General features: G+C 47.3%; 2 protein-coding genes across 7 annotated transcripts in view; one reads left to right on the forward strand and one right to left on the reverse strand.

The window, feature by feature from the left end:
• Positions 1 to 4,299, reverse strand: part of FEZ1 (fasciculation and elongation protein zeta 1) — a 230,448-nt gene extending 226,149 nt beyond the window's left edge. For 2 of the 5 annotated variants that reach the window (XR_010188709.1, XR_010188708.1), the window contains exon 1: positions 4,184 to 4,295. The gene's annotated coding sequence lies outside the window, so the exon portion shown is untranslated. Of the gene's footprint in view, positions 1 to 4,183 lie in introns of all 5 variants that reach the window. The other 3 variants (XR_010188711.1, XR_010188707.1, XM_063943777.1) reach the window with 3 other exon arrangements.
• Positions 4,300 to 4,407: 108 nt separating this feature from the next.
• Positions 4,408 to 18,307, forward strand: EI24 (EI24 autophagy associated transmembrane protein). Of its 2 annotated transcripts, none has more exons than XM_063943778.1 (11): positions 4,408 to 4,515; positions 6,722 to 6,870; positions 7,118 to 7,263; positions 9,764 to 9,824; positions 11,932 to 11,998; positions 12,405 to 12,529; positions 12,648 to 12,767; positions 13,583 to 13,694; positions 14,096 to 14,207; positions 15,527 to 15,601; positions 17,463 to 18,307. In XM_063943778.1, the coding sequence occupies exons 2-11, from the start codon at positions 6,829 to 6,831 to the stop codon at positions 17,605 to 17,607; spliced, it is 1,005 nt and encodes a 334-aa protein (XP_063799848.1). In that variant the 5' UTR covers positions 4,408 to 4,515; positions 6,722 to 6,828; the 3' UTR covers positions 17,608 to 18,307. The 2 variants fall into 2 exon arrangements, with proteins under 2 accessions (XP_063799848.1, XP_063799849.1); XM_063943779.1 differs by having other exon boundaries at positions 4,450 to 4,511.
• Positions 18,308 to 25,308: the final 7,001 nt, after the last annotated feature.

Below are 25,308 nucleotides of genomic sequence, written 5' to 3' on the forward strand. Positions count from 1 at the left end.
TTGGCTTTCTCCTCCGGGAGAAACACTATTTCTGGTTTATGTCCAGAACCATCCCCAGGAACAGTAGACGTGTCATAGGAACCAGCTGTGACTTTGGACTGTTTAGAATCCAACCATGCTGTTGTAGCACTTTCCAAAATAGTGCTACCCCGACTACCAACTGCTCCTTGGACCTCGCCCTTATAACGAGATTGTCCAAGTACGGGATAATTACAACTCCCTTTTTTTTTTTTTTTTTGAAGGAGTATCAACATTTCGGCCATTACCTTGATAAAACACCCTCGGTGCCATGTACAGTCCAAACGGCAGTGTCTGGACTTGGTAATGGTAATCCTGTACCACAAATCTGAGGTACTCCTGGCGAGGATGGTAAATGGGGACATGCAGGTAAGCATCCTTGATGTCCCAGGATACCATGTAATCCCCCTCGTCCAGGCTTGGAATAACCGCCCTGAGCGATTCCATCTTGAACTTGAATTTTTGTGTTCAAGGATTTTAAATATAAAATGGGTCACACCGAACCATGCGGTTTCGGTACCCTAACCCGTGTGGAATAGTAACCCCGTCCTTGTTGAAGTAGGGGCACCTTGAGTATTACCTGCTGGGAATACCGCTTATTAATTGCCTCTAGCACAGCCTCCCTGCCTGAGGGAGTTGTCAGCAAGGCATATTTTAGGAAACGGCTGGGGGGAGACATCTCGAATTCCAGCTTGTACCCCTGAAATACTACTTGAAAGAAACAGGGATCCACCTGTGAGCGAGCCCACTAATTGCTGAAATTTTTGAGACGGCCCCCCACCGTACCTGGCTACACCTGTGGAGCACCCGCGTCATGGTGTGGCCTCACAGGAGGCGGGGGAAGAATCTTGATTCTGGGAACAGGCTGACTGGTGCAGCTTTTTTCCCTCTACCCTTGTCTCTGTACAGAAAGGAAGCGCCATTTGACCAGCTTGCTTTTCTGAAGCCGAAAGGACTGTACCTTTGTCTGTGAGGAAACCTGAGGTAAAATTATTTCTTCCCAGCAGTTGCTGTGGATACGAGGTCCCAGAGACCATCCCCAAATAATTCCTCACCCTTATAAGGCTCTCTATGCGCTTTTTAAGTCAGCATCACCTGTCCAGTGACAGGTCTCTAATACCCTCCTGACAGAATGGACATTTCATTTATTTTGGATGCCAGCCGGCAAAATATCCCTCTGTGCATCCCCCATATATAAGACGACGTCTTTAATATGTTTTTATGTTTTCCAACTAGTATCCCTGTTTGACAGGGTCACCGACCACGCTGCAGCAGCACTATCTGCAGGTCACAGTCTAGTACCTGAGTGTGTAAATACAGACTTCAGGATAGCCTCCTGTTTTTTATCAACAGGTACCTATTAAAGTGGCCGTATCCTAAGACGGCAGTGCCACCTTTTTTGACAAACGTGTGAGCGCCTTATCCACCCTAGGGAATATCTCCCAGCGTAACTTATCCACCTGGCGGGAAAGGGTACGCCATCAGTAACTTTTTATAAATTACCAGTTTCTTAACGGGGGAACCCACGCTTTCACACACTTCATTTATTCATCTGATGGGGGAACAAAACACTGCCTGTTTTTTCTCCCCAAACCTAAAACCCATTTTTAGAGGTGCTTGGGTTAAAGTCAGAAATGTATAACACATTTTTTATTGCCGGGATCACGTCACGGATGTTCCTAGTGGATTGTGTATATGTCTCCACCTTGTCGACACTGGAGTCAGACTCCGTGTCGACATCTGTGTCTGCCATCTGAGAGAGCGGGCGTTTTTGAGCCCCTGATGGCCTTTGAGACGCCTGGGCAAGCGCGGGCTGCGAAGCCGGCTGTCCCACAGCTGTTACGTCATCCACCCTTTTATGTAAGGAGTTGACACTGTCGGTTAATACCTTTCACCTATCCATCCACTCTGGTGTCGGCCCCACAGGGGGCGACATCACATATATCGGCCTCTGTTCTGTCACCATATAAGCCTCCTCATTCAACATGTCGACACAGCCGTACCGACACACCGCAGACACACAGGGAATGCTCTAAACGAGGACAGGACCCACAAAAGCCCTTTGGGGGGACAGAGTAAGAGTATGCCAGCACACACCAGAGCGCTATATATATACAGGGACTAACTGAGTTATGTCCCTAATAGCTTTTATATAATATACTGTATACAGTGCCAATTTTAATGCCCCCCCTCTCTTTTCCCTCTTACTGTACTGTAGAATTGCAGGGAAGAGCCAGGGAGCTTCCCTCCAGCCGAGCTGTGAGGGAAAAATGGCGCCAGTGTGCTGAGGAGATAGGCTCCGCCCCTTTTTCGCTGCCTATTCTCCCGTTTTTTTATGGAATTCTGGCAGGGGTATTTACCTCATATATAGCCCCTGGGGCCATATATTGAGGTATTTTAGCCAGCCAAGGTGTTTTTATTGCTGCCTCAGGGCGCCCCCCCCAGCGCCCTGCACCCTCAGTGACCGGAGTGTGAAGTGTGTGAGAGGAGCAATGGCGCACAGCTGCAGTGCTGTGCGCTACCTTGGTGAAGACAGAGTCTTCATGCCGCCGATTTTCCGGACCATCTTCTTGCTTCTGGCTCTGTAAGGGGGACGGCGGCGCGGCTCCGGGACCGAACATCAAGGCTGGGCCTGCGGTCGATCCCTCTGGAGCTAATGGTGTCCAGTAGCCTAAGAAGCCCAATCCGGCTGCAAGCAGGCGAGTTCGCTTCTTCTCCCCTTAGTCCCTCACTGCAGTGAGCCTGTTGCCAGCAGGTCTCACTGAAAATAACAAATTCTAAGACTATAACTTTCTAAGAGCTCAGGAGAGCCCCTAGTGTGCATCCAACCTCGGCCGGGCACGAAATCTAACTGAGGCTTGGAGGAGGGTCATAGTGGGAGGAGCCAGTGCACACCAGGTAGTCTAAGATCTTTCTAGAGTGCCCAGCCTCCTTCGGAGCCCGCTATTCCCCATGGTCCTTACGGAGTTCCCAGCATCCACTAGGACGTTAGAGAAATGGTTATGAAGCACATAAAGGTTTCTTTGAATTTCTATTGGGGCCCCTCTGGATATTGATGCAAGCGAATATTGCTTATTTCTCGTAAATATATAACCAGAAAGGGACACACACAGGACATAGGGCAAGACAACCATACCATATAGATGTAACATAGAATCCACTGAGAGAAGATGTAACCCAGGTATCAATATACAGTGGGCTCAAGAATACGGATCGAGATTGTTGTGCCAAATAAAAAACACTTTTCAATGCGTTTCGACGCTCTGCTGAGTCTTTTTCAAGTTGACTGTAGTGTTGTTAACACTTATATGTCAAAAATCCTCAGAGGGATCTTCTGATCCAAATTAGTGTGGTAAACACTTACAACACTTTGGCACATCTGCGATCAAAAGTCACCAAATTTCCAGCAGTATATACTGCTGTACCTTTGTAAAATGCCCACACGAACCCTTGGCCTCATATACTTGCTCCGGTGCTAACCAGTGCTCCCTGAGCCATTTACCTCACCGCACGCCCCCTCCAGTACTATTTTGAAAGAAAAGTGATAACCATCGGTGGGTGAAACCATTGATGGTCTTCCATAGCATAGTCTGTTCCCATTGATGATCACTCATAGCTTCACCATCGATGGTATGCCAATGGCCATCCCTACGCGATGATGCACTACCAGTGAGCTACTGGGAGGTCTTTTTGTACGCCGCCCAGTAGATGGATGGATGCTTCCTCAGCGTCTGGGGTTTATCTACTAAGCGGCAGCTTGTAAAAGTAGCAGCCCCCCAGCGTCGTGTTTAAGCCCAGAATGTAAATGGGCAATGCCTGCAATAGTACAACACCCCATGGTTTGCTGTAAGCATTGTTACCTGAAATTTCAGGCATAAATACTCTGGTGGCAAGAGGCCACTGCTTTGTATAAAAACCCGCCACGCTGCCAGCTGTCACACATGGAGGAGGCAGCATGATGGTCAGGCTCTATTGCTGGACCCTGAGGCAGTGAATGGCACCATGAACCAAAGCGGCACCACATCATATTGCAGTGCCATGCGGTGCCCTCTGTTGTATATGCACATGGTCAGTCACACAGCTCCATGGTCAGTCACAGCTGAGTGCAGTTGTGCACTAGTATATGGAGCTCAGTAGTATTAGCACTGCTATAATGGCGGCATACCGGGTCACACAGCGGCAGCTGTGATAGGGGTGACCCAGGGGAGAGGACACAGACACGGAGTAAAGCATACTGCCAGCAACGCCTCTCACACCCGGCGCACTGGCCGACTGCTGACTGACTGGCGGCGGCGCGCTTCCCGCCTCCTCACACACAGAGTACGTAGACTACACATCCCGGCATGCAGCGGGCGGAGACTCCACTTCCCGGCATGCAGCGGGCAGGGAGCTGGGGAGAGAGAGGACTCCATTTCCCAGGAGGCGTTGCGGGCTGGGGCATGCGCACTGCGGGCGGGGCCCGGGTGTTGTGATCCAGCTGTAGACAGATTCCTGTAGGTGAGGTACCGGGATCTCCTGTGTGTGTGTGTGTGACCCGCATACAGTGTAATGTCAGCGTGTGGGGTGTATATATATATATATATATATATATACATATATATATACTGTGTCTCATGTATTTCATTCATGTGTACTGTGTGTCATATAGGCGGGTGGTGTATGTGTATACATGTCACTGGGGTCCTGTCATCTAAGTGGGGTGTATATACATACTGTGTCCATACACACACACACACACACACACACACACACACACACACAATTATATTATATATATATATAGAGAGAGAGAGAGAGAGAGAGAGAGAGAGAGATATTTGTGTACAGATGTCCTGTCATGTAGATGTTGTGTGTTATACATGCTGTGTTATGTAGGTGCGGTTGTGTTATTGCAGTGTTGACATGTAGGTGGTGTATGTGTACATGCTGTGTGTTATGTAGGTGGTGTGTATGTGTGTATTTTCTGCATATATACATGCAGAGTGGGTATATCCATGTCCTGTCATGTAGGTGTTTGTGTATATTGGGGGTCATTCTGAGTTGTTCGCTCGTTATTTTTTTTTGCTACGGAGCGATTAGTCGCAAACTGCGCATGCGCAATGAACGCTGTGCGCCTGCGCTAAGTAAATTTGCACAATAGTTTGGTATTTTACTCACGGCCTAACAAGGTTTTTTCATCGTTCTGCTGATCGGAGTGTGATTGACAGGAAGTGGGTGTTTCTGGGCGGAAACTGGCCATTTTCTGGGAGTGTGCTGAAAAACGCAGGTGTGTCAGGGAAAAACGCGGGAGTGTCTGGAGAAACGGGGGAGTGTCTGGGCGAACGCTGGGTGTGTTTGTGACGTCATACCAGGAACGAAACTGACTGAACTGATCGCAGTGTAGGAGTAAGTCTCGAGCTACTCAGAAACTGCTAAGAAATTTCTTTTCGCAATTCTGCTAATCTTTCGTTCGCAATTCTGCTAAGCGAAGATACACTCCCAGAGGGCGGCGGCCTAGCGTGTGCAATGCTGCTAAAAGCAGCTAGCGAGCGAACAACTCGGAATGAGGGCCTTTGTGTGTATACATGCTGTGTGTTATGTAGGTGGGGAGTGTGTGTGTATGCATGCTGTGTGTGTATGTATGCATGTACTGTCATGTAGGCGTTTATACATATTGTGTGTATACATGCTGTGTGTTATGTAAGTGGGGTCAGGTGTGTGTGTGTGCGTTATGTAGGTGGGGTTGTGTTATTGTTGTACAGTATGTGTGGTTCTGGTGATGTAGGTGTTTATACGTATTGTTTGTGTGGTATCCGGACTCCAGGTCGACAACAAAAAGGTCGACACACCTTAGGTTGACGTCAATTGGTCGACATGGACAAAAGGTCGACATGGAAAAAGGTCGACATGAGTTTTTCACAATTTTTTTTTCTTTTTTGGGACCTTTTCATACTTAACGATCCACGTGGACTACGATTGGAACGGTAACCTGTGCCGAGCGAAGGCACCATGCCCAAAGCATGGCGAGCGAAGCGGTGCACTAATTGGGGTTCCCGGTCACTCTACGAAGAGAACGACACAAAAAAAGCATGAAAAACTCATGTCGACCTTTTTCCATGTCGACCTTGTTCCTGTTGACCTTTTGTCCATGTCGACCTTTTGTCCATGTCGACCTAAGGTGTGTCGACCAATTGGCGTTGACCTAAGGTGTGTCGACCTTTTTGTTGTCGACCTGGAGTCCCAGACCCGTTTGTGTATACATGCTGTGTGTTATGTCAGTGGGGTCAGGTGTGTGTGTGTGTGTTATGTAGGTGGGGTTGTGTTATTGTGGTACAGTATGTGTGGTCGCGGTGATGTAGGTGTTTATACGTATTGTGTGTATACATGCTGTGTGTTATGTAGGTGGGGTCAGGTTTGTGTGTGTGTTATGTAGGTGGGGTTGTGTTATTGTGGTACAGTATGTGTGGTCGCGGTGATGTAGGTGTTTATACGTATTGTGTGTGTGTATACATGCTGTGTGTTATGTAGGTGGGGTCAGGGGTGTGTGTAATCATGCTGTGTGTTATGTAGGTGGGGTCAGGGGTGTGTGTATACATGCTGTGTGTTATGTAGGTGGGGTTGTGTTATTGTGGTTCCGGTGATGTAGGTGTTGTGTGTGTTGTTTCCCTTGTTCCCTGTCCAGCCTCCAGTGAAAGTGACCGTGTCTTCATTCTCTGCCTTGCAGGCCTGGTGGGGTCCACGCTTCCTCCATGATGACCGGTTGCGGGTCATCCCTCCTCATCTCTCCGTACAGCTGATACGCGACAAACGTGAACGGTTCACAGCTGGAAAATGGCCGACAGTTTGAAGAGTTTTCTGCAGGACCTTGCCCGGGTAGCTCTGTCCATAGACGTCTACAGATATTTATATCTGTCGTTGCCACATACAAGATAAACTAGTAATACCAGTGCAGGCAGCCATGAGGGTGTTAATTACATATATGCTGATATTTTACATAAGATGCGTCTTGTAAGGTTCTTTCGTTATGGGGGCGGTGTTATCCTTTTAGCTGTGCCCTGTGCATTTAAGGAGCCATTTGTATAATGAATTATTAATAATTAACTAACTTTATATCATGTAGGGTATTAAAGACTCCATTTGGGGAATTTGTACGATCTCCAAGCTCGATGCTCGGATTCAGCAGAGGAGGGAGGAGCAGCGGAAGCGCCGTGCCAATAGCGCACTGGCCCAGAGACGGGCGCAGAGCGAGGAGAGAAAGCCGGAGAAGTGAGTGACTATTCCTCACCCCTTATTATAACTTAAACATGGAAAGTAATCCTGAAATCCAGGCAGCAGTGCAGGTTACAGGAACGGTGGAAACAAAGTACACGATCTTTCAAATCTTTGTCGTTTACATATCAAGCAATCATTAACCATCATTCAGTCCTTGCCAAAGTCCTAAAATTACATTCATCTTCTCTAACAAAATGACCTGGAATAGATTTAACTTTTCTTGTCCTTTATCCAACAAAAACACACTAACAGAAAAAGTAAGTACACCCTCAAAGCTTCTGTAGCCAGGCAGAAGGTCATTTGGACCAAGTATTGCTGTTGATTTCAGTGAACCAATTGTTGGGGCTCATCAGAGCGAGACAGGACTATATCCATTACACTGATGTCCACCATCCAGCACTGAGCGGCCATTCAGGCTAGAAAACATTGAAGACAGCTGCCAGTAATCTTAGGAATGGTGGCCTCAGAAAATTCACCCTAAGTGGAGACCATAGAATTATCAGAGAACTCACACAGAGACCAAATAGGGGTCTGGAGGCCTCTATCAACATAACATGAAGAAGACAACTTATGGAACAATGTTCTCTGGACAAATGAGACCAAGTGGAGTCATATAACATTGATACACAACTCTGAGAAATAAAACCGTGTGTCGTCACAAAAACTCAATTCCCCCGACCATCACGCTACGAAGCAGAGAGGTGGTAAGATGGACTTTTTTTGCAGCCAGAGGTTCTGGACCACTCAATCAGTGAGTCCACATTTGAACTCCTCTTTATAAAAGAGTGCTACAACTTTAAAGTGTAGTCAGTGATCCGAAACCCCAGCAAATCTACAACGGAGTGGCTGGAGAAGAGAATGAAGGTTTTGGAATAGCAAAGTGAAAGGCCAGACCGTAACCCGATAATGATGCTCTCAATAATCAGAGAACTGAAGCCGTGGTGTTAGTTTTGGCCTGGTCCTCCAGTATAATGCGAGAGACCGATAAACTAATGCAAAAATTGTCTAAGTTAAAGCTGCCAAAGGTGGTTCTTATGAAGCATGGGGTGTACTTACTGTTCCTCACATGGGGGATCATTCCGAGTTGTTCGCTCGCTAGCTGATTTTAGCAGCATTGCACACGCTAGGCCGCCGCCCTCTGGGAGTGTATCTTAGCTTAGCAGAATTGCGAATAGAAATTTCTTAGCAGTTTCTGAGTAGCTCGAGACTTACTCCTACACTGCGATCAGCTCAGCTAGTTTCGTTCCTGGTTTGACGTCACAAACACGCCCTGCGTTCGGCCAGCCACTCCCCCGTTTCTCCAGACACTCTCACGTTTTTCCCTGACACGCCTGCGTTTTTCCGCACACTCACAGAAAACGTCCAGTTTCCGCCCAGAAACACCCACTTCCTGTCAGTCACACTCCGATCACTTCAACGATGAAAATTCTTCATTTGGACCTGAGTAAATCTACTAAGTTTTGTGCTAAAATACTTAGCGCATGCGCATTTTCGCCTTAATCGCTCCGTTGCGAAAATCGTCAACGAGCGAACAACTCGGAATGACCCCCATGATGTCTTCATACGGGTTTATCTTCTAATGTTGCGTGTTATTTGTCAAATAGGATTTCATTTATTACAGTGTAGGGCTCGATGGCGAAGTAACTGGTAGATAAGTACCGATATGTAATAACCACCCCCACCTCCTCCCTCAGATGTAAAATCAGATGTTCTTGACTATAATCACAGTGGTCATTGTCCTTGTCCCCAACGCTTCCTGTTGCTCAGGTGTTATATATTCCTCACAGCTCTGCAACAGGAATGTGCACAATGGCCCATATTTTGTATATAAAGGGAGGTCTATGGGGGTCCTGCCCTCTAGAGCTTGCAATCTGAGAAAACATCAGGTCAGAATTGGCACAGTGCTTTTGGGCTGTATTGCTGGAACCCTAGATGGAGAGAGACGACAAAAAACAAGCCTAGGGTATGAATTCGGGGCATCACTTTAAGAACGGGAGGTGGCAAGAAAGTAACCTCTTAATGGGCCTAATTCAGAGTTGATCGCAGCAGCAAATTTGTTAGCCATTGGGCAAAACCATGTGCACTGCAAGGGGGGCAGATGTAACATGTGCAGAGAGAGTTAGATTTGGGTGGGGTGTGTTCAATCTGAAATCTAAATTGCAGTGTAAAAATAAAGCAGCCAGTATTTACCCTGCACAGAAACAAAATAACCCACCCAAATCTGACTCTCTCTACAAATGTTATATCTGCCCCCCCTGCAGTGCACATGGTTTTGCCCAACTGCTAACAAATTTGCTGCTGCGATCAGATCTGAATTCCCCCCCCCCCCCCCCCCCCCCCCGATGTCTCATCTTGTAGACCCCAAGTTATCACATTGCCCATGCTCTCTCTCTGCGTTTATCCCTTAATCTCCTCTCTGTGTTATTGTAGTTCTCTAATACAAACTGCATTATATAGATCCTATTATCATTCTGTGTTTCTTTTGTCCCCCCAGTGAGCCTCGTATTGTCACCCGGATCTTTCAGTGTTGTGCTTGGAATGGTGGAGTCTTCTGGGTACGTAGTTTTATACTGTAACTGCCTGATATTTGTTATTTTGATTATTGTCTATAAGGTACACAAGAGTTCCATAGCACCGTACATAGTGGATGGGGTAAAAAAAACCGGAAAATAACACTGTACATGCGGATCAAACAGGACAGTTATAGACTGGTTCACATCTTTACAGATGTAGTTAATAACATCATTCTTATAGTTTATTTATATGGCGCCACCAGGGATCCGCAGCGCCTAACAAAGAACGTAAGCAAATGAGCAAAATAAGAAAACAGCGACTTACAGTACAAGAGAATGTAGGACAAGTACAGGGTATATATACATTGCCTGATCAGGGGACAGGACACTGACATAAGCATTAGGGTGGCAGTAACCAGGGATTGCAGAAGCTCCCATTGTATGGAGTAGAACATTGTCTAAGTAAGAGAAGGAAAAACATGAGGGGAGAGGGCCCTGCTCGTTAGAGCTTACATTTTAAAGGGGAGGGGGCAGACAGACGGGTGACACAGATTGCGCAGAAGTGAGCATGTAACAGAGGTTTAGGATGAGAGACGGCTGGGTTTGATGAAGAAGTGGGTCTTGAGAGTCTGTTTGTAGTTTTGTATCAGGATTACACAGGAAGAGGGCACTGATCGCAGTAGCTGACGGTCTGTGCTAATGAGCCAAAACATTATGACCATTCTCATATGTAGCGAATGATGTTAATCATCTTGTTAAATGGCACGGATATGTGAGATGGTAAATTGACATAAGACTTTTGCAGTCGACGTCCTGAATGCAGAAGATATGAGTAGGTGTAAAGAACCGAGTGACTTTAGTGAGGGCAAAATCATTATGGGCAGACAACTGCGGCAGAGCATTTCAGAAGCAGGAAGGTGCTCCAGGTCAGTGAGTATCTACTGACAGTCCGACTACCGACCGTGATCCCTGGAGGGAAAAACTACTAGCTGCCGAAAGGGGGTTGGGTGGCCGAGACTCATCCATGTGAGAGGTCAACGAAGGCTGTGCCATTGGTAGGAACCAACAAAAGGGCTACGGCAGCACACATCACTAAGAATTGTAATGATGGTGACCGGAGTAGTGTGTAGTAGTGTTCACAGTGCATGGAACCCTGATGTGTAGCCGCAGGCCAGTCAGCATGCACCTGTTCTCCATGAAATGTGCCTACACTGGGCACGCAAGCGTCTGTACAGGACCTCGGATCAGTGAAAGAAGTCCACCTGGACTGATGAATTCTGCTTTATGTTGTGTTATGTGAAAGGCTGGGTACCTGTGCTTAGTTTACCCGGGAAGGAGACGGCACCAGGATGCACTGTGGAGGGAATGTGATGCTTTGGGCAATGTTCTGCTGGGTTACTCTGGGTCTCAGTCATTCATGTGGACATTAATTTAACTCTACCTGATGGACCAGGTACATCTTTCATGGCAGCGATATCCTCAGAGGGAAGTGGCCTCAGCAGGATATCGCGCCCCATCCCACCACATGGATTGTTCAAGAATGGTTTGTGGAACATGAGGAAGCGTTTGAGATGCTGCCATGGCCTCCAAATGCACCAGATCTCGCTCCAGCTGACCATCTGTGGTGTATTTTGGAGCAACAAGTCCATTCCGTGGGAGCTCCAACTTGCTACTTACTGGCGTTAAGGGATCTGCTGGTAACATCCTGGTACTGGATAGCATGCCTCAGTGGGCATCAACATATTGGGCAGGTGGTCACAATGTTTTGGCTCAGTGTATGAATCTAATAGTTATAAATAGTGCCTGTTGTTATTATACTTACCTTGTGCCGGCAAGTGAGTCCCCACTGTTATGCAGCAACATCTTCCCAGTGACATCTTTGGAAAGATGGTGCCGCGCAGTCACTGTGCAAGAGTGTTTGCTATACTGTGTGTATGCACCAGCTTCTCTAATATCAGTTGGAAGATGGCACCTGCAGGAGGGGGAAGCCCACTTGTCGGTGCTAGGGAAGATGTGAGGGGGGTACTGCCCAGAGGAGGGGGTCCTCGGGCATTAATACGCCCCTGCTTGTGGTCATCATCGAGTATACCAGCTGTTAGGGACATTGTCCCCGGCACTTAGTACATTCAATCCTTTGTTTTGTTTCTAGTTGAGTCTCTTCTTGTTCTACCGAATGTTCATCCCATTGCTGCAGTCAGTCACAGCGCGGATAATTGGTGAGTCCCCTCGTTACTCCACTCCTCTTCCCTTATGTCACCTGATTAAACCGGCTTTGGAATCGGACTACATTGGAAGGTGGTCGTTATCTATCTGATTTATAAATTGCATTTTAATATACTGTATGTGTATATGTATACGTGAGTTTCTTGAGTACACCTGCGCCACTACGATAAAGTCTCCGGCATTGTTTCCTGTCTGCGGACAGGTGTATACACTGTGGTGAACGCAGGGTGCTCCCTGACCTCTGGTTTCCCAGGACAGTATAACGCTTTCACCACCCACATGTTCTGCTCATTCATTATAGAGACTTATATTATAATTATGTTACAGAGTGCCTACATACTTTGACGAACTGTACAGGTGATAATGATGATCACTCCTGACTATAGCATGTCTTGACAGGTGACCCGTCATTGCATGGAGATGTCTGGACCTGGCTGGAGTTCATCCTCACGTCTGTGTTTAGTGCCCTCTGGGTCCTGCCGCTCTTTGTTCTCAGCAAAGTGGTCAACGCCATCTGGTTCCAGGTGGGGCACTCCGTTTATATAAGTTGCTGCCTGCCATCAGGTAGTTGTATTACAGGCAACATCAGCTAGGCCTTAAGTGGCAAGTAACACTGAGATACACTCCACCTGTACCTTGCAGGACATTGCAGATTTGGCCTTTGAGATGTCTGGAAGAAAAGCACAGCCCTTCCCCAGTGTCAGTAAGATCATTGCCGACATGCTGTTTAATCTACTGCTGCAGGCGCTCTTCCTCATCCAGGTACTGTCACATGGTGTCCTATTGATTACACTTATAGCCATGTAGCGGTCTGCGGTCAGGCTGTATGGAAAAGGTCCAAGGTGAAAGTGATGGAGCACGAGCAGCCCTGGATCCTGCATTTCAGATCTCTAAATTGATCAGTTGTATCCAAGGCAACAGGATAACTCGATTTTAATTTCTAAGAATTCTGACACTTTTGTAATACGCTATGGGGGTCATTCCGAGTTGATCGCTCGCTAGCAGTTTTCAGCAGCCGTGCAAACGCTATGCCGCCGCCCTCTGGGAGTGTATTTTAGCTTAGCAGAAGTGCGAGCGGTTGTATCGCAGAGCGCCTGCAAAAAATTTTTGTGTAGTTTCAGAGTAGCTCTAAACCTACTCAGCGCTTGCGATCACTTCAGACTATTCAGTTCCGGATTTGACGTCACACACCCGCCCAGCCACGCCTGCGTTTTCCCTGGCAGCGCCTGAGTTTTTCCGAACACTCCCTGAAAACGGTCAGTTGCCACCCAGAAACGCCCACTTCATGTCAATCACTCTGCGGCAACCAGTGCGACTGAAATGCATCGCTAGACCCTGTGCAAAACTGTGTCGTTCGTTGTGCCCGTACATTGCGCCGCATACGCATGCGCAGAACTGCCGTTTTTTAGCCTGATCGCTGTGAACAAATGCAGCTAGCGATCAACTCGGAATGACCACCTATATTCGTTGCTACAGTTGTTCTCCATTCGATATGAAAAACATTTTATTCCTATGGACAGAGCAGTCTTTGAAACAAAGGAATATTCATACAATGTCCTGTGTCTGTTCCGTTGCAGGGCATGTTTGTCAGTCTCTTCCCGATCGATGTCATCGGACAGCTCATCAGTCTCCTCCACATGTCTCTGCTCTATTCCCTCTACTGTTTTGAGTATCGATGGTTCAACAAAGGTAAGTAGATGCTATTGTCACAGCAGGAATCCACTGGGACGTCAGTGTGGCAGTTTGTGATTCTGAGCGTCTGGTGTGTGATCCATTGACACTCGCCCTAAAATAACAGGATAATCTACTAAATCCGTGCTTCTCAACTCCCGTCCTCGGGTTCCAGCGACAGGCCATGTTTTATGGATGTCTCTAATAATGCAAAAGTGAGCTAATCTATTTTGCTGGGTCAGTAATGATCCCCCTTCCTCCGCAGACAGATATCCTCAGAGTGACCTGTTGGGGGTACATGAGGTTTGGAGTTGAGGATTGCTATACTAAATGATCGGGTTGTGATTCGCATTCCTGTCTGGGTCACACACTACTATATACTGTCATATACAGCTGTGCTCCCTCTCTCTCTCTGGCAGGGGTGGAAATGCATCAGCGGTTATCCAACATTGAGCGCAACTGGCCCTATTACTTTGGATTCGGTTTACCCCTGGCCTCCCTGACAGCCATGCAGTCATCCTATATCATCAGGTAAATTGGTAATGCCTGGCTTCTTGGCTTGAATGAAGGGTATGGTGATAAAATTCTATCTTCTCTGAGCTATATTTAGGAACATGGGGCCTGATTCATGTTTGTAAGCAAAGCAAAAATAGCAAATAAATTTGTGTCCGGAGCAAACCGTGCTGCCATGCAAGGGTTGCAAATGCATTTATATTTTTTCTGTGCAGGGTAAATACTGGCTGTTTTTGCATGTAGCCCACAAATGTTAGCTTTATTTTTACACTGCAATTTAGATCTCCTTTTGGACACACTCCACTCAAATCTAACTCTCTCTGCACATGTTACATCTGCCCCACCTGCGCTGCAGCATGGTTTTGCATTGAGGGAGATGCAGGATCGGGTAATATATTTTCCCAGGCAGATTACTGGGCCTGAGAAATTTCCTCCTGTGGGGTGTTACTGGTCCGTGTTTCCATCCACCTCACCGTCACTCAGGGAATAGTGAAGATAATTGTGCGGTTGTAGTGCACTCCCTCCTGGGGATGGTATTGACTATGGGTAGCAGTCAGGGGGTATTATTGGATCAGGGTTACCAACCAACCCTCCCCCTTTACAGGAAATATGAGGCTCTGCGTTATCGCCCTGTAAGCGAGTAACGAGGATCTTTGCACCAGACCATTCTCCCTGGTCAGACAGGTCACACATTACCATTACAAAAAGCGATGAATAAGGTAATTACTAAAATTGCTGAAAGGTGCAATTCTGCAGGTAACCATGGCAGTCCCTTGCACATATGCTGCCATTGTCCCGTTGTCATACTGTAGGTTACTGTACATTTGCCCCTTCTGAGAAATGTAAGTAACCTTGTTTTCCTCTGTAAGAGAACATGGTATTAGTGTACTGAACCCTTTATCCGCACTGGGGGGGTAATTCAAAATTGATCGCAGCAGCAAATTTGTTAGCAGTTGGGCAAAACCATGTGCACTGTAGGCGGGGCAGATATAACATGTGCAGAGAGAGTTAGATTTGGGTGAGTTATATTGTTTCTGTGCAGGGTAAATACTGGCTGCATTATTTTTACACTGCAATTTAGATTTCAGTTTGAACACCCCCCACCCAAATCTAACTCTCTCTGCACATGTTACATCTGCCCCCCCTGCAGTGCACATGGTTTTGCCCAATGGTTAACAAATTTGCTGCTGCGATCAACTCTGAATTAGGCCCTAGTGCTGAGGTGTATTGGTAATTACTAGGGTGTAATAAGTTGCCTGGTTAACGGAGTAACATATTGTGACGGTGTTATTTGTACGCTGCCTTTTCATTGGATTAAACACTGATTTATTTTGCAGTGGCTGTCTCTTCTCCATTCTCTTCCCGCTCTTCATCATCAGTGCTAACGAAGCAAAGACCCCTGGGAAAGCGTAGTAAGTATCCGGGGAGCACACTCCCTACAGGTTTTCTTAGCTGGGGGGAGGAGACCACAGATGCGAAAGTAACGCAATGCACAGATTAGCCGCTACTCCAGACGTTCACAGTGATTTCATGTACAGCAAAGACTAGCGGCTAATCTGCTGTATGGTCGATGCACTGCACAGTACCGGTCGTGTGTAGGCATTAGCCTGCTAGACTGGAGACAGTGGGTCACGTGTATTGGCATTCGCCTGCTAGACTGGGGGGATAGTGGGTAGCATGTATTGATATTAGTCTGCTATTGTGGGGATGAGGTATAATGCAGACCAGGCCTGACCAACATGTGTCTTTTCAGCTGTTGGAAAACTACACATCCCAGCATGCCTTGCCACAGTTTAAGCACTCCATAATAGCAAAACCGTGGCAAAGCATGCTGGGATTTTTAGTTTCACAACAGCTGGAGAGATACAGGTTGACCAGGCCTGATGTAAACATTAGCCGTGGGTAGCATGCATCAGCATTAGCCTGGTGTAGCAGGTACAGCGGGTAGCATGGACTAGGTGTGGCTAATAAATAATGAGACTATACCTGGAATAAAAGAAACCATGCTGCGTCAGATAAAAGGGAGTGAGGGAACTTGGACTATCCCAAAACAGTTTTACAAGTTCCACCCCCTCACACAGATAGTTGCTGTCAGACAACACAGCATTCGAAGAAGTTGTGTTTTTCCCGTGCGTCGTAAAAATGCTTCGCTGTAAAGCAGAGCAACGTCTTCACTCCAAAGTTTTAGTCAAATTGAACAAACCTTCCACCAAATCTTTCTGCAAGCTAACTGAGGCTTACGTAGCAGATTGCATGCCATGTGTGTCTGAGTGGCACAAAAGATTTCTTGACGGTCGTGACGATGAACGTTCCGGAAGGCCTAGCACAGCAAAAACAAACAAAAATGTGGGAAAAACTTTAGAAAATTGTTCAAATTGAACGTTGACTCGAATGATATCAGAAATGGTAAAGAGCGACAGAGAAACTGTTAGGGAAGTTTTGCACCAAGATCTTAATATGATGAAAGTTTGTGCTAAGATGGTTCCATGGCTTCTCACTGCTGAGCAGAAAGAAAATTGAAACATATTTATACAGACATTATGGAACAAATTGGCAATTTTTAGATAAAGTAAATTACTTGTGATAAAACATGGATCCATCAGTACGATCCTGAGACAAAACAGTCCATGCACTGAAAAACACCATTACCAACAATGAAGAAAGCACGTCAAAGCAAATCTAAAGCCATGTTAATTGTTTTCTTAGATAATAAGTGTATTATTTTAGCAGACTGGGTAGCAGAAGGCGCAACAGCAAATCAGCATTGCTAAAAAAAGAGTTCTAGAAACTTTGTGGAAAAGAATCCGAAGAAAGAGGCCAGAGTTGTGGACAAATGGTTTCATCCTTCATCAGAACAACGCACCACAGCCCACACAGCTCTCTCTCTCTCTCTGAAGCAGTTTTTGGCCGAGAAGCAGATTGCAGTGCTAGATCACCTTCCACACTCTCCAGACCTAGCACCGTGTGACTTCTTTCTTTTTCCTAAAGTCAGATCTGTACTCAAGGGAACCCGTTTTGCATCAGTTACTGAGGTAAAGAAGAATTCAACGGAGCTTGTAAGCCAGCTGACAGATAATGAGCTACAGCACGGCTCTGATCAATGGAAAATAAGAATAAAAAGGGGAACAGAGTTAAAAATTGACTTAATATAATTAAACATAAATTATAGCCTCAGTCTTGTTATTAATAGCCACACCTAGTATCGGTATGTGAGTAGTTTAGAACACAGCTCCTGTAAGAAGCGCAATCTGATTCTCTATCCTCTATTCACAGTCACTTCCAGTTGCGTCTCTTCTCGCTGGTCGTCTTCCTCAGCAACCGGCTCTTTCACAAGACCGTCTACCTGCAGTCCACGCTGAGCGCCTCCACCAGTCCACACCAGTCGCCTGCCAAACACAAGGTCACTTCGGGACACTGATCGAACACGGAAGAAGTCCGTCCCCTCCGCCATGTTTCTAACCCTTTGTGACTGGCGCAAATCTTGTGCCATGTTGGTTATTTCTGTTTTCCTCCCTAGTAGCTGGGACCTTTGGATCCGTCAGTTTGTGAACCTCGGAAGTGTGTCAAAATAGTGACTGCGCCCCGGATCCCCCTCTTTTTACAGTTTGTAGAGAAACCTGAAAACTTCGCCATCCCCAACATTCTATTCGCGTAGAGTAACCCGCTCTGGTGCTGAGGTGTATGTACAGACGTGCTGAGTGTTTCTGACCATGTAGTTTACAGCACAGGAACTTGGACCACACTAGGCAGTTAGGCCTCTGTTGAGCAAGTACCGAGTTCATGACCTTGTGATACCTTGTATGAAATGAGCGTGAATTACCCATCTTACGTTACATGGGACTGTGGTGACTTTTCCGCCAGGTGTTTTCCCTTGATAAATAGGAGTCTCTGAGCACTGACAGCCAGTCTGTGAGATTGGTTTTCTGGCATAAGTACGGCAGGTATTGAGTGGTTGTCCTGTAATTACTAAGCACTATGGATCCAGCCTTCAGGGATGAAGAGTTAATTCCTGTTTTTAATGTTAATTATTTGTGTCTAATTGAGCTATGGACAAAATATGTCTGAATTTGACCATTTTTGTGATTTTAAAAAGCAGCAAATGAACAATTTTTATGTGACTTGTGTTTCCTGGTATATCGCGGTATTCTGTGTCTCCGCCGTGGACTTAGCTGTAGCAATTGTGTGCGCCTCCCATCTGCAGGACACTGCGTGACCAGGAGTATAGATCAGCACCAAGCAGCCTATCAGAGGCTTCTAAGTGCGACCCGGGAGTAAAATCCCGGGTCGCACCATTCACACTTAACCCAGAAAAACCCTGGTCAGTAGAATGGGCGCCGACGCGAAAACGTGTTTCTGGGTTGGTTCCTTTCAGACATACACAAGAGCTGATTGGTTTGGCAAAGCCCCGTCAAAGACTCGGGAATCTCAGCACGTCTGAAAGAGGTATTAGAAGCAACATATTTACAAGTAAAATAATCCCTTTGTCTGTTGTGCTGGGTGTAATAAATACATACATATTACACTGATAAATACCAAAATGGGAACCACTGAAGAGGGGGAGCTACTAGCAAATAAAACACACAATATAATACAATATGTTCCTAGATGTAAATTTATGAATGTCCTTTTTTGCTTTCGAATTCAGATATTCTCTTCTTCTTTTCCAAGATAATATATGGAAAGTAGAAGAAGAAAAATAGAAAAAAATAGGATTTTGATACCTACCGGTAAATCCTTTTCTCCTAGTCCGTAGAGGATGCTGGGGACCACATCAAGACCATGGGGGTATAGACGGGATCCGCAGGAGACATGGGCACTCTTAAGACTTTTCATTGGGTGCGAACTGGCTCCTCCCCCTATGCCCCTCCTCCAGACCTCAGTTATAGGAACTGTGCCCAGGGAGACGGACATTTCGAGGAAAGGACTTACTTTAATACTAGTGGTGAGATACATACCAGCTCACACCCTCAACCATGCCGCACACATGGCATTTAACACATGTCAACAGGCATGAAACAATTGCAGCAACATGCTGAACCTAAGATAACACAACTTGTGTAACCCGAATAACTAAACTGCAGGTAAAGTACGCACTGGGACGGGCGCCCAGCATCCTCTACGGACTAGGAGAAAAGGATTTACCGGTAGGTATCAAAATCCTATTTTCTCATACGTCCTAGAGGATGCTGGGGACCACATCAAGACCATGGGGTTTATACCAAAGCTCCAGTGCGGGCGGGAGAGTGCGGATGACCCTGCAGCACCGATTGACCAAACTTTAGGTCTTCATCGGCCAAGGTGTCAAACTTGTAGAACTTAGCAAATGTGTTTGACCCCGACCAAGTAGCTGCTCGGCACAGTTGTAATGCAGCCGCCCAGGATGAGCCCACCTTCCTAGTGGAATGGGCCTTCACCGACGTCGGTAACGGCAATCCAGCCGTAGTATGAGCTTGCTGAATCGTATTTCTGATCCACCGTGCAATAGTCTACTTGGAAGCAGGACACCCAATTTTGTTGTGAGCATACAGGACAAACAGGGCCTCTGTTTTCCGTATACGAGCCGTTCTAGCAACATAGATTTTCAAAGCTCTAACCACATCTAGAGATTTTGATTCAGTGAATGTGTCAGTAACTACTGGCACTACAATAGGTTGGTTTATGTGAAAAGATGAAACCACCTTAGGAAGAAAATGTTGTTGAGTTCTCAACTCTGCCTTATCTTCATGGAAGATCAGGTAAGGGCTCTTGTGAGACAAGGCCCCCAATTCAGACACCCGTCTTGCAGATGCCAAAGCCAAAAGCATCACCACTTTCCAAGTGAGAAACTTCAACTCTATCTTTTGTAGAGGCTCAAACCAATCCGATTGAAGGAACTGCAATACCACGTTAAGGTCCCATGGTGCCACTGGAGGCACGAATGGAGGCTGGATGTGGAGAACGCCTTTCACGAAGGTCTGAACCTCTGGAAGAGAGGCCAATTGTTTTTGGGAGAACACTGACAAGGCCGAAATCTGGACCTTGATTGATCCCAATCGGAGGCCCGCCTCCACACCATTCTGCAAAAAATGGAGCAAACGCCCAAAGTGAAACTCTTCCGTAGGAGCTTTCTTGGATTCACACCAAGACACACATTTTCTCCAAATACGGTGGTAATTTTTCGACGTTACTCCCTTTCTGGCCTGAATAAGGGTAGGGATGACTTCCTTGGTAATACCCTTCCCGGCTAGGATACGGCGCTCAACAGCCATGCCGTCAAACGTAGCCGCGGTAAGTCTTGGTACACGCACGGCCCCTGCTGCAGCAGGTCCTCGCGAGGAGGTAGAGGCCGAGGATCTTCTATGAGCAACTGCTGAAGATCTGGGTACCGAGCCCTCCTCGGCCAGTCTTGGGGCAATGAAGATTGCTCGAACCCTTGTTTTTCTTATGATTCTGAGTACTTTTGGGATCAGCGGAAGTGGAGGGAAGACATACACTGACGGGAAAACCCACTGGGTCACTAGCGCATCCACTGCTACTGCTTGAGGGTCTCTCGACCTGGAACAGTATCTCTGAAGCTTCTTGTTGAGACGAGATGCCATCATGTCTACTTGAGGAACTCCCCAAAGACTTGTCACCTCTGCGAAAACTTCTTGGTGGAGGCCCCACTCTCCTGGATGGAGATTGTGTCTGCTGAGGAAGTCTGCTTCCCAATTGTATACTCCTGGAATGAATATTGCCGACAGAGCTTGTAGATGTTTTTCTGCCCAGCGGAGGATTTTTGTCGCCTCTGCCATTGTCGCTCTGCTTTTCGTTCCGCCCTGCCTGTTTATGTACGCGACTGCTGTTACATTGTCCGCCTGGATCTGCACGGGGCGGTCTTGAAGAAGATGTACCGCTTGTTGAAGGCCGTTGTAAATGGCTCTTAGCTCCAGCACATTTATGTGAAGGCAGGCTTCCTGATGTGACCAACGTCCTTGGAAGTTTTCTCCCTGAGAGACTACCCCTCAGCCTCGGAGACTTGCATTCATGGTTACCAGGACCCAGTCCTGAATCCCGAACCTGCGTCCCTCTAGTAGGTGAGAGCTGTGTAACCACCACAGGAGCGAAATCCTGGTTTTTGACGACAGGATTATCTTTCGTGCATGTGTAGGTGTGACCCCGACCACTTGTCCAACAGGTCCCACTGGAATACTCTGGCATGGAACCTGCCAAACTGTATGGCCTCGTAGGCCGCCACCATCTTCCCCAACAACCGAATGCACTGATGGATCGACACACAGGATGGTTTCAATATCTGTTTTACCATTTTCTGGATTTCCAGAGCCTTTTCCACCGGAAGAAATACTCTCTGAACTTCTGTGTCCAGAATCATCCCGAGGAAAGACAACCTTGTCGTCGGTTCCAACTGTGACTTTGGGTAATTTATGATCCACCTGTGTTGTTGGAGTATTGACAGAGAGAGTGATATGTTTTGCAACAACTGCTCCCTGGATCTCGCCTTTATCAGGAGATCGTCCAGATAAGTATTTATATTGACTCCCTTCTGACGAAGGAGGACCATCATCTCCGCCATCACCTTGGTGAATACCCTCGGCGCTGTGGAGAGGCCAAAAGGTAACGTCTGGAATTGGTAATGGCAATCCTGAACCGCGAATCTCAGATAAGCCTGGTGAGGAGGATAAATGGGAACATGCAGGTAAGCATCCTTTATGTCCACCGACACCAAGTAGTCCCTCTCCTCCAGACTGGCAATCACCGCCCGAAGTGATTCCATCTTGAACTTGAACCTTTTCAGGTAGCAATTCAGATCCTTTAGATTTAGGATCGGTCTGACCGAGCAGTCCGGCTTCGGAACAACAAAGAGGCTTGAATAAAAACCCCGCCCTTGTTGTGACAACGGTACCAGGACTATGACCTGGTCTTGACATAATTTTTGGATTGCCGCTGTTACTGCTTCTCTTTCTGGCGGAGAAACTGGCAAGATCGATTTGAAAAATCGGCATGGGGGAACGTCTTGAAACTCTAGTTTGTATCCCTGGGATACTATCTGCAACACCCAGGGATCCAGGCCAGACAGAATCCAACCTTGGCTGAAGAGTTTGAGACGTGCCCCCACCCGAGCGGCCTCCCGCAAGAGAGCTCCAGCGTCATGCTGAGGAATTGGCAGAAGTAGGGGTAGACTTCTGCTCTTCTGAACCTGGAGCCGCTATGGGCTTCTTTCCCCTTCCTCTTCCCCTACCTGCAAAGAAGGGGGAACCTCTCGTCTTTTTGTATTTATTGGGCCGAAAGGACTGCATTTGCGGGTGATAGGTCTTTTTTGCCGGTGCAGGCGCAGAGGGCAATAATGTCGACTTACCTGCGATAGCCGCCGAGACTAACGCATCCAGGCCATCGCCAAATAAGGCCTCACCTTTATATGGGAGCGCCTCCATGTTTCTTTTGGAATCTGTATCCGCGTTCCACTGGCGAATCCACAGCTCCCGCCTAGCCGATACTGCCATGGTAGCGGCTTGTGAACTCAAGAGTCCAATATCCTTCATTGCTTCCAGCATGTAGGCGGCAGCGTCCTTGATATTCCCTAACTTAAGGAGTATCTCATCTTTATCAATCGTGTCAATTTCTGATGACACGCATTCTGACCATTTTTCAATAGCGTGACTCACCCACGCGCAGGCAATAGTGGGCCTGAGCAGTGTACCATTGGTAACATAAATGGATTTCAATGTCGTTTCCATTTTGCGGTCTGCCGGCTCCTTAAGTGAAGCCGTGCCAGGTGCAGGGAGAATCGCCTTCTTTGTCAACCTGGAAAGCGCACTGGGGGTGACTCCTATTTTTTCCTGTCCTCAGCCGGGAAAGGATAAGCTATCTGAATCCATTTGGGAATACGAAATTTATTTTCGGGATTCACCCACATCCCTTCAAACAGAGCATTTAGTTCGTGTGAAGGAGGGAACGTGACTTTGGATTTCTTTTCCTTACATAAATAAGCCTTCTCCTGAGGTACAGGAGTGGTGTCTGTAATCTCCAACACGTCCCTTATAGCCACAATCATATATTGTATACTTTTTGCCAATTTATGATCTATCTCTCTGGAGTCACTATCGTCGACACAAGAATCAGAGTCCGTGTCGGTATCAGCGTTTACAACATTCGCAAATGGTCTCTTATGTGACCCAGAGGGGCCGTCCGCATAAGGAATAACAGCATCCTGAAAAATCACATCTTCCACAGATTTTCTCCAGCATGCAGCCTTAGATTCAGACTTATCTAATCTTCGGTTAATCAGATGCATACTGTCACGTATCTCTTTCACCCATGCAGGCTCTTGGTGTGCCGGTAGCACCACCACATTACAACTCTGTGTCCCTAAAATGGCTTCCTCCGGGGAGGAACTCCCTGCCTCAGACATGCCTCACACGTGCACACCACACTCACAGACACACTGGGACAGACCCACAGTAAAATCTGTCAGTGGGACACAGTATAGGAGCAGCCAGTTCACAATCCCAGCGCCAGTATGCTATGCCTGTGAACACAGAATGCCCGCACCCAAATAGTGCTTTTAAACAGTAATTCACACTATTAAATGCACCACAATCGCTTTGTGCCCCCCTTAATAGCACCCTGTACTTGTCAGAAGTGGAGGAGAGGACCAGCGTGTTCTCTGCAGCCTGAGGAGAGAGAGAAAATGGCGCTGAGCAGTGTGCTGGCTGCCTGAGGAAGAAGCTCCGCCCCCGCAATGGCACGTCCATACACTCAGTACACATTATGATATTTATACTGGCGGGGGTAGGGCTGTGCCAGCGGCATCTTATGCCCCCTTTTAGCCAGTTTGAGGTATATTTCTTGCTGCCCAGGGCGCCCCCGCGCCCTGCACCCTGCAGTGCCTGTGTGTGTGGGCAGCAATGGCGCGCTGCGCTCCCGCCAGCCGCGCCGTACCTCTGCCGTCACTTACTTGATAGAAGTTCATTCTTCTCATATTCCCCTGTCTTCTGACTTCTGGCTCTGCGAGAGGGGTGACGGCGTGCTGTGGGAGTGAGCATCTAGACACGGCTAGCGTTCAGTACCCTTTAGGAGCTAATGGTGTCCTGTCAGCCAGAAGCAGAGCCTTGAAACTCTTTAGGAAGTTGGTTCTGCTTCTGCCCCCTCAGTCCCACGAAGCAGGGAGTCTGATGCCAGCAGCTCTCCCTGAAAATAAAAACCTAACATGAGTCTTTCCTGAGAAACTCAGTAGAGCTCCTCAGAGTGCATCCAGTCTGCCTGGGCACATTTCTAAAACTGAGGTCTGGAGGAGGGGCATAGGGGGAGGAGCCAGTTCGCACCCAATGAAAAGTCTTAAGAGTGCCCATGTCTCCTGCGGATCCCGTCTATACCCCCATGGTGTTGATGTGGTCCCCAGCATCCTCTAGGACGTATGAGAAAAGTCCAATGTGTATTATGTTCTTCAGTTGTTACACATACAGATGACACCCAGTGCAGATAGTACATGTGGTGGTAGACATACTGTATGTAAAAAGGGTCAAATTCCTGTTGTGTAATGTTCTTAAACAGACAAACATGGCCGTCCCCCACTCACACTCTGGAATGATGGTTTCTACAGATAAAGGTTTCTTTTTATTCCCAAACTCAATCTCTTGTTTACCACACAGTAGTTGTGCTCCCAGTACTATGCCCCCTGTAGCTGTGTCCTCAGTAGTTGTGCCCCCTGCAGAGTTGTGTCCCCAGTACTGTGCCCCCTAGTTGCGCCGCTTACCAAAAAAACAAAAAATTCATAAATACTCACCACCCTCGCTCCTGCTTCCCGACTGCTGCTGCTGTCTCCGGCCGCCGGCACCGCTCCTGGGATCTATGTGAGAGATGTCATGACCTCTCTCCTATAGCACCGCATAGACACTAGATGACAATTATGACCTCTAGAGTCTATGTGCCGCTCCCACAATGCCGTGCGGTGCGCGATGAAGTCATCTCGCACCTTACAGCACCGGCACCAGTAGTGGATCTTGCCACGGCGGCGGCTCCCTCCGGACAGCGGCGTCCCGGGCAAAAATCCTGCTTCCCCGTGGCAAGATCCGCTACTGCATGGGCGTACTCCACTCACTCTGCTTGAACGTGTCAACTACACATAAAGGTTTCTTTATGG

The sequence above is a fragment of the Pseudophryne corroboree genome, chromosome 10, assembly GCF_028390025.1.
Source record: "Pseudophryne corroboree isolate aPseCor3 chromosome 10, aPseCor3.hap2, whole genome shotgun sequence".
NCBI classification, from domain to species: Eukaryota; Metazoa; Chordata; class Amphibia; order Anura; family Myobatrachidae; genus Pseudophryne; species Pseudophryne corroboree.

What these genes read in the sequence shown, in the direction of transcription:
- EI24 (XM_063943778.1), top strand. Translation starts at nt 6,829, where the DNA reads ATGGCCGACAGTTTGAAGAGTTTTCTGCAGGACCTTGCCCGG. An exon ending in GTATCGATGGTTCAACAAAG is followed by an intron (nt 13,695 to 14,095) that starts GTAAGTAGATGC and finishes TCTCTCTGGCAG; the next exon opens with GGGTGGAAATGCATCAGCGG. An exon ending in AAGACCCCTGGGAAAGCGTA is followed by an intron (nt 15,602 to 17,462) that starts GTAAGTATCCGG and finishes CTCTATTCACAG; the next exon opens with TCACTTCCAGTTGCGTCTCT.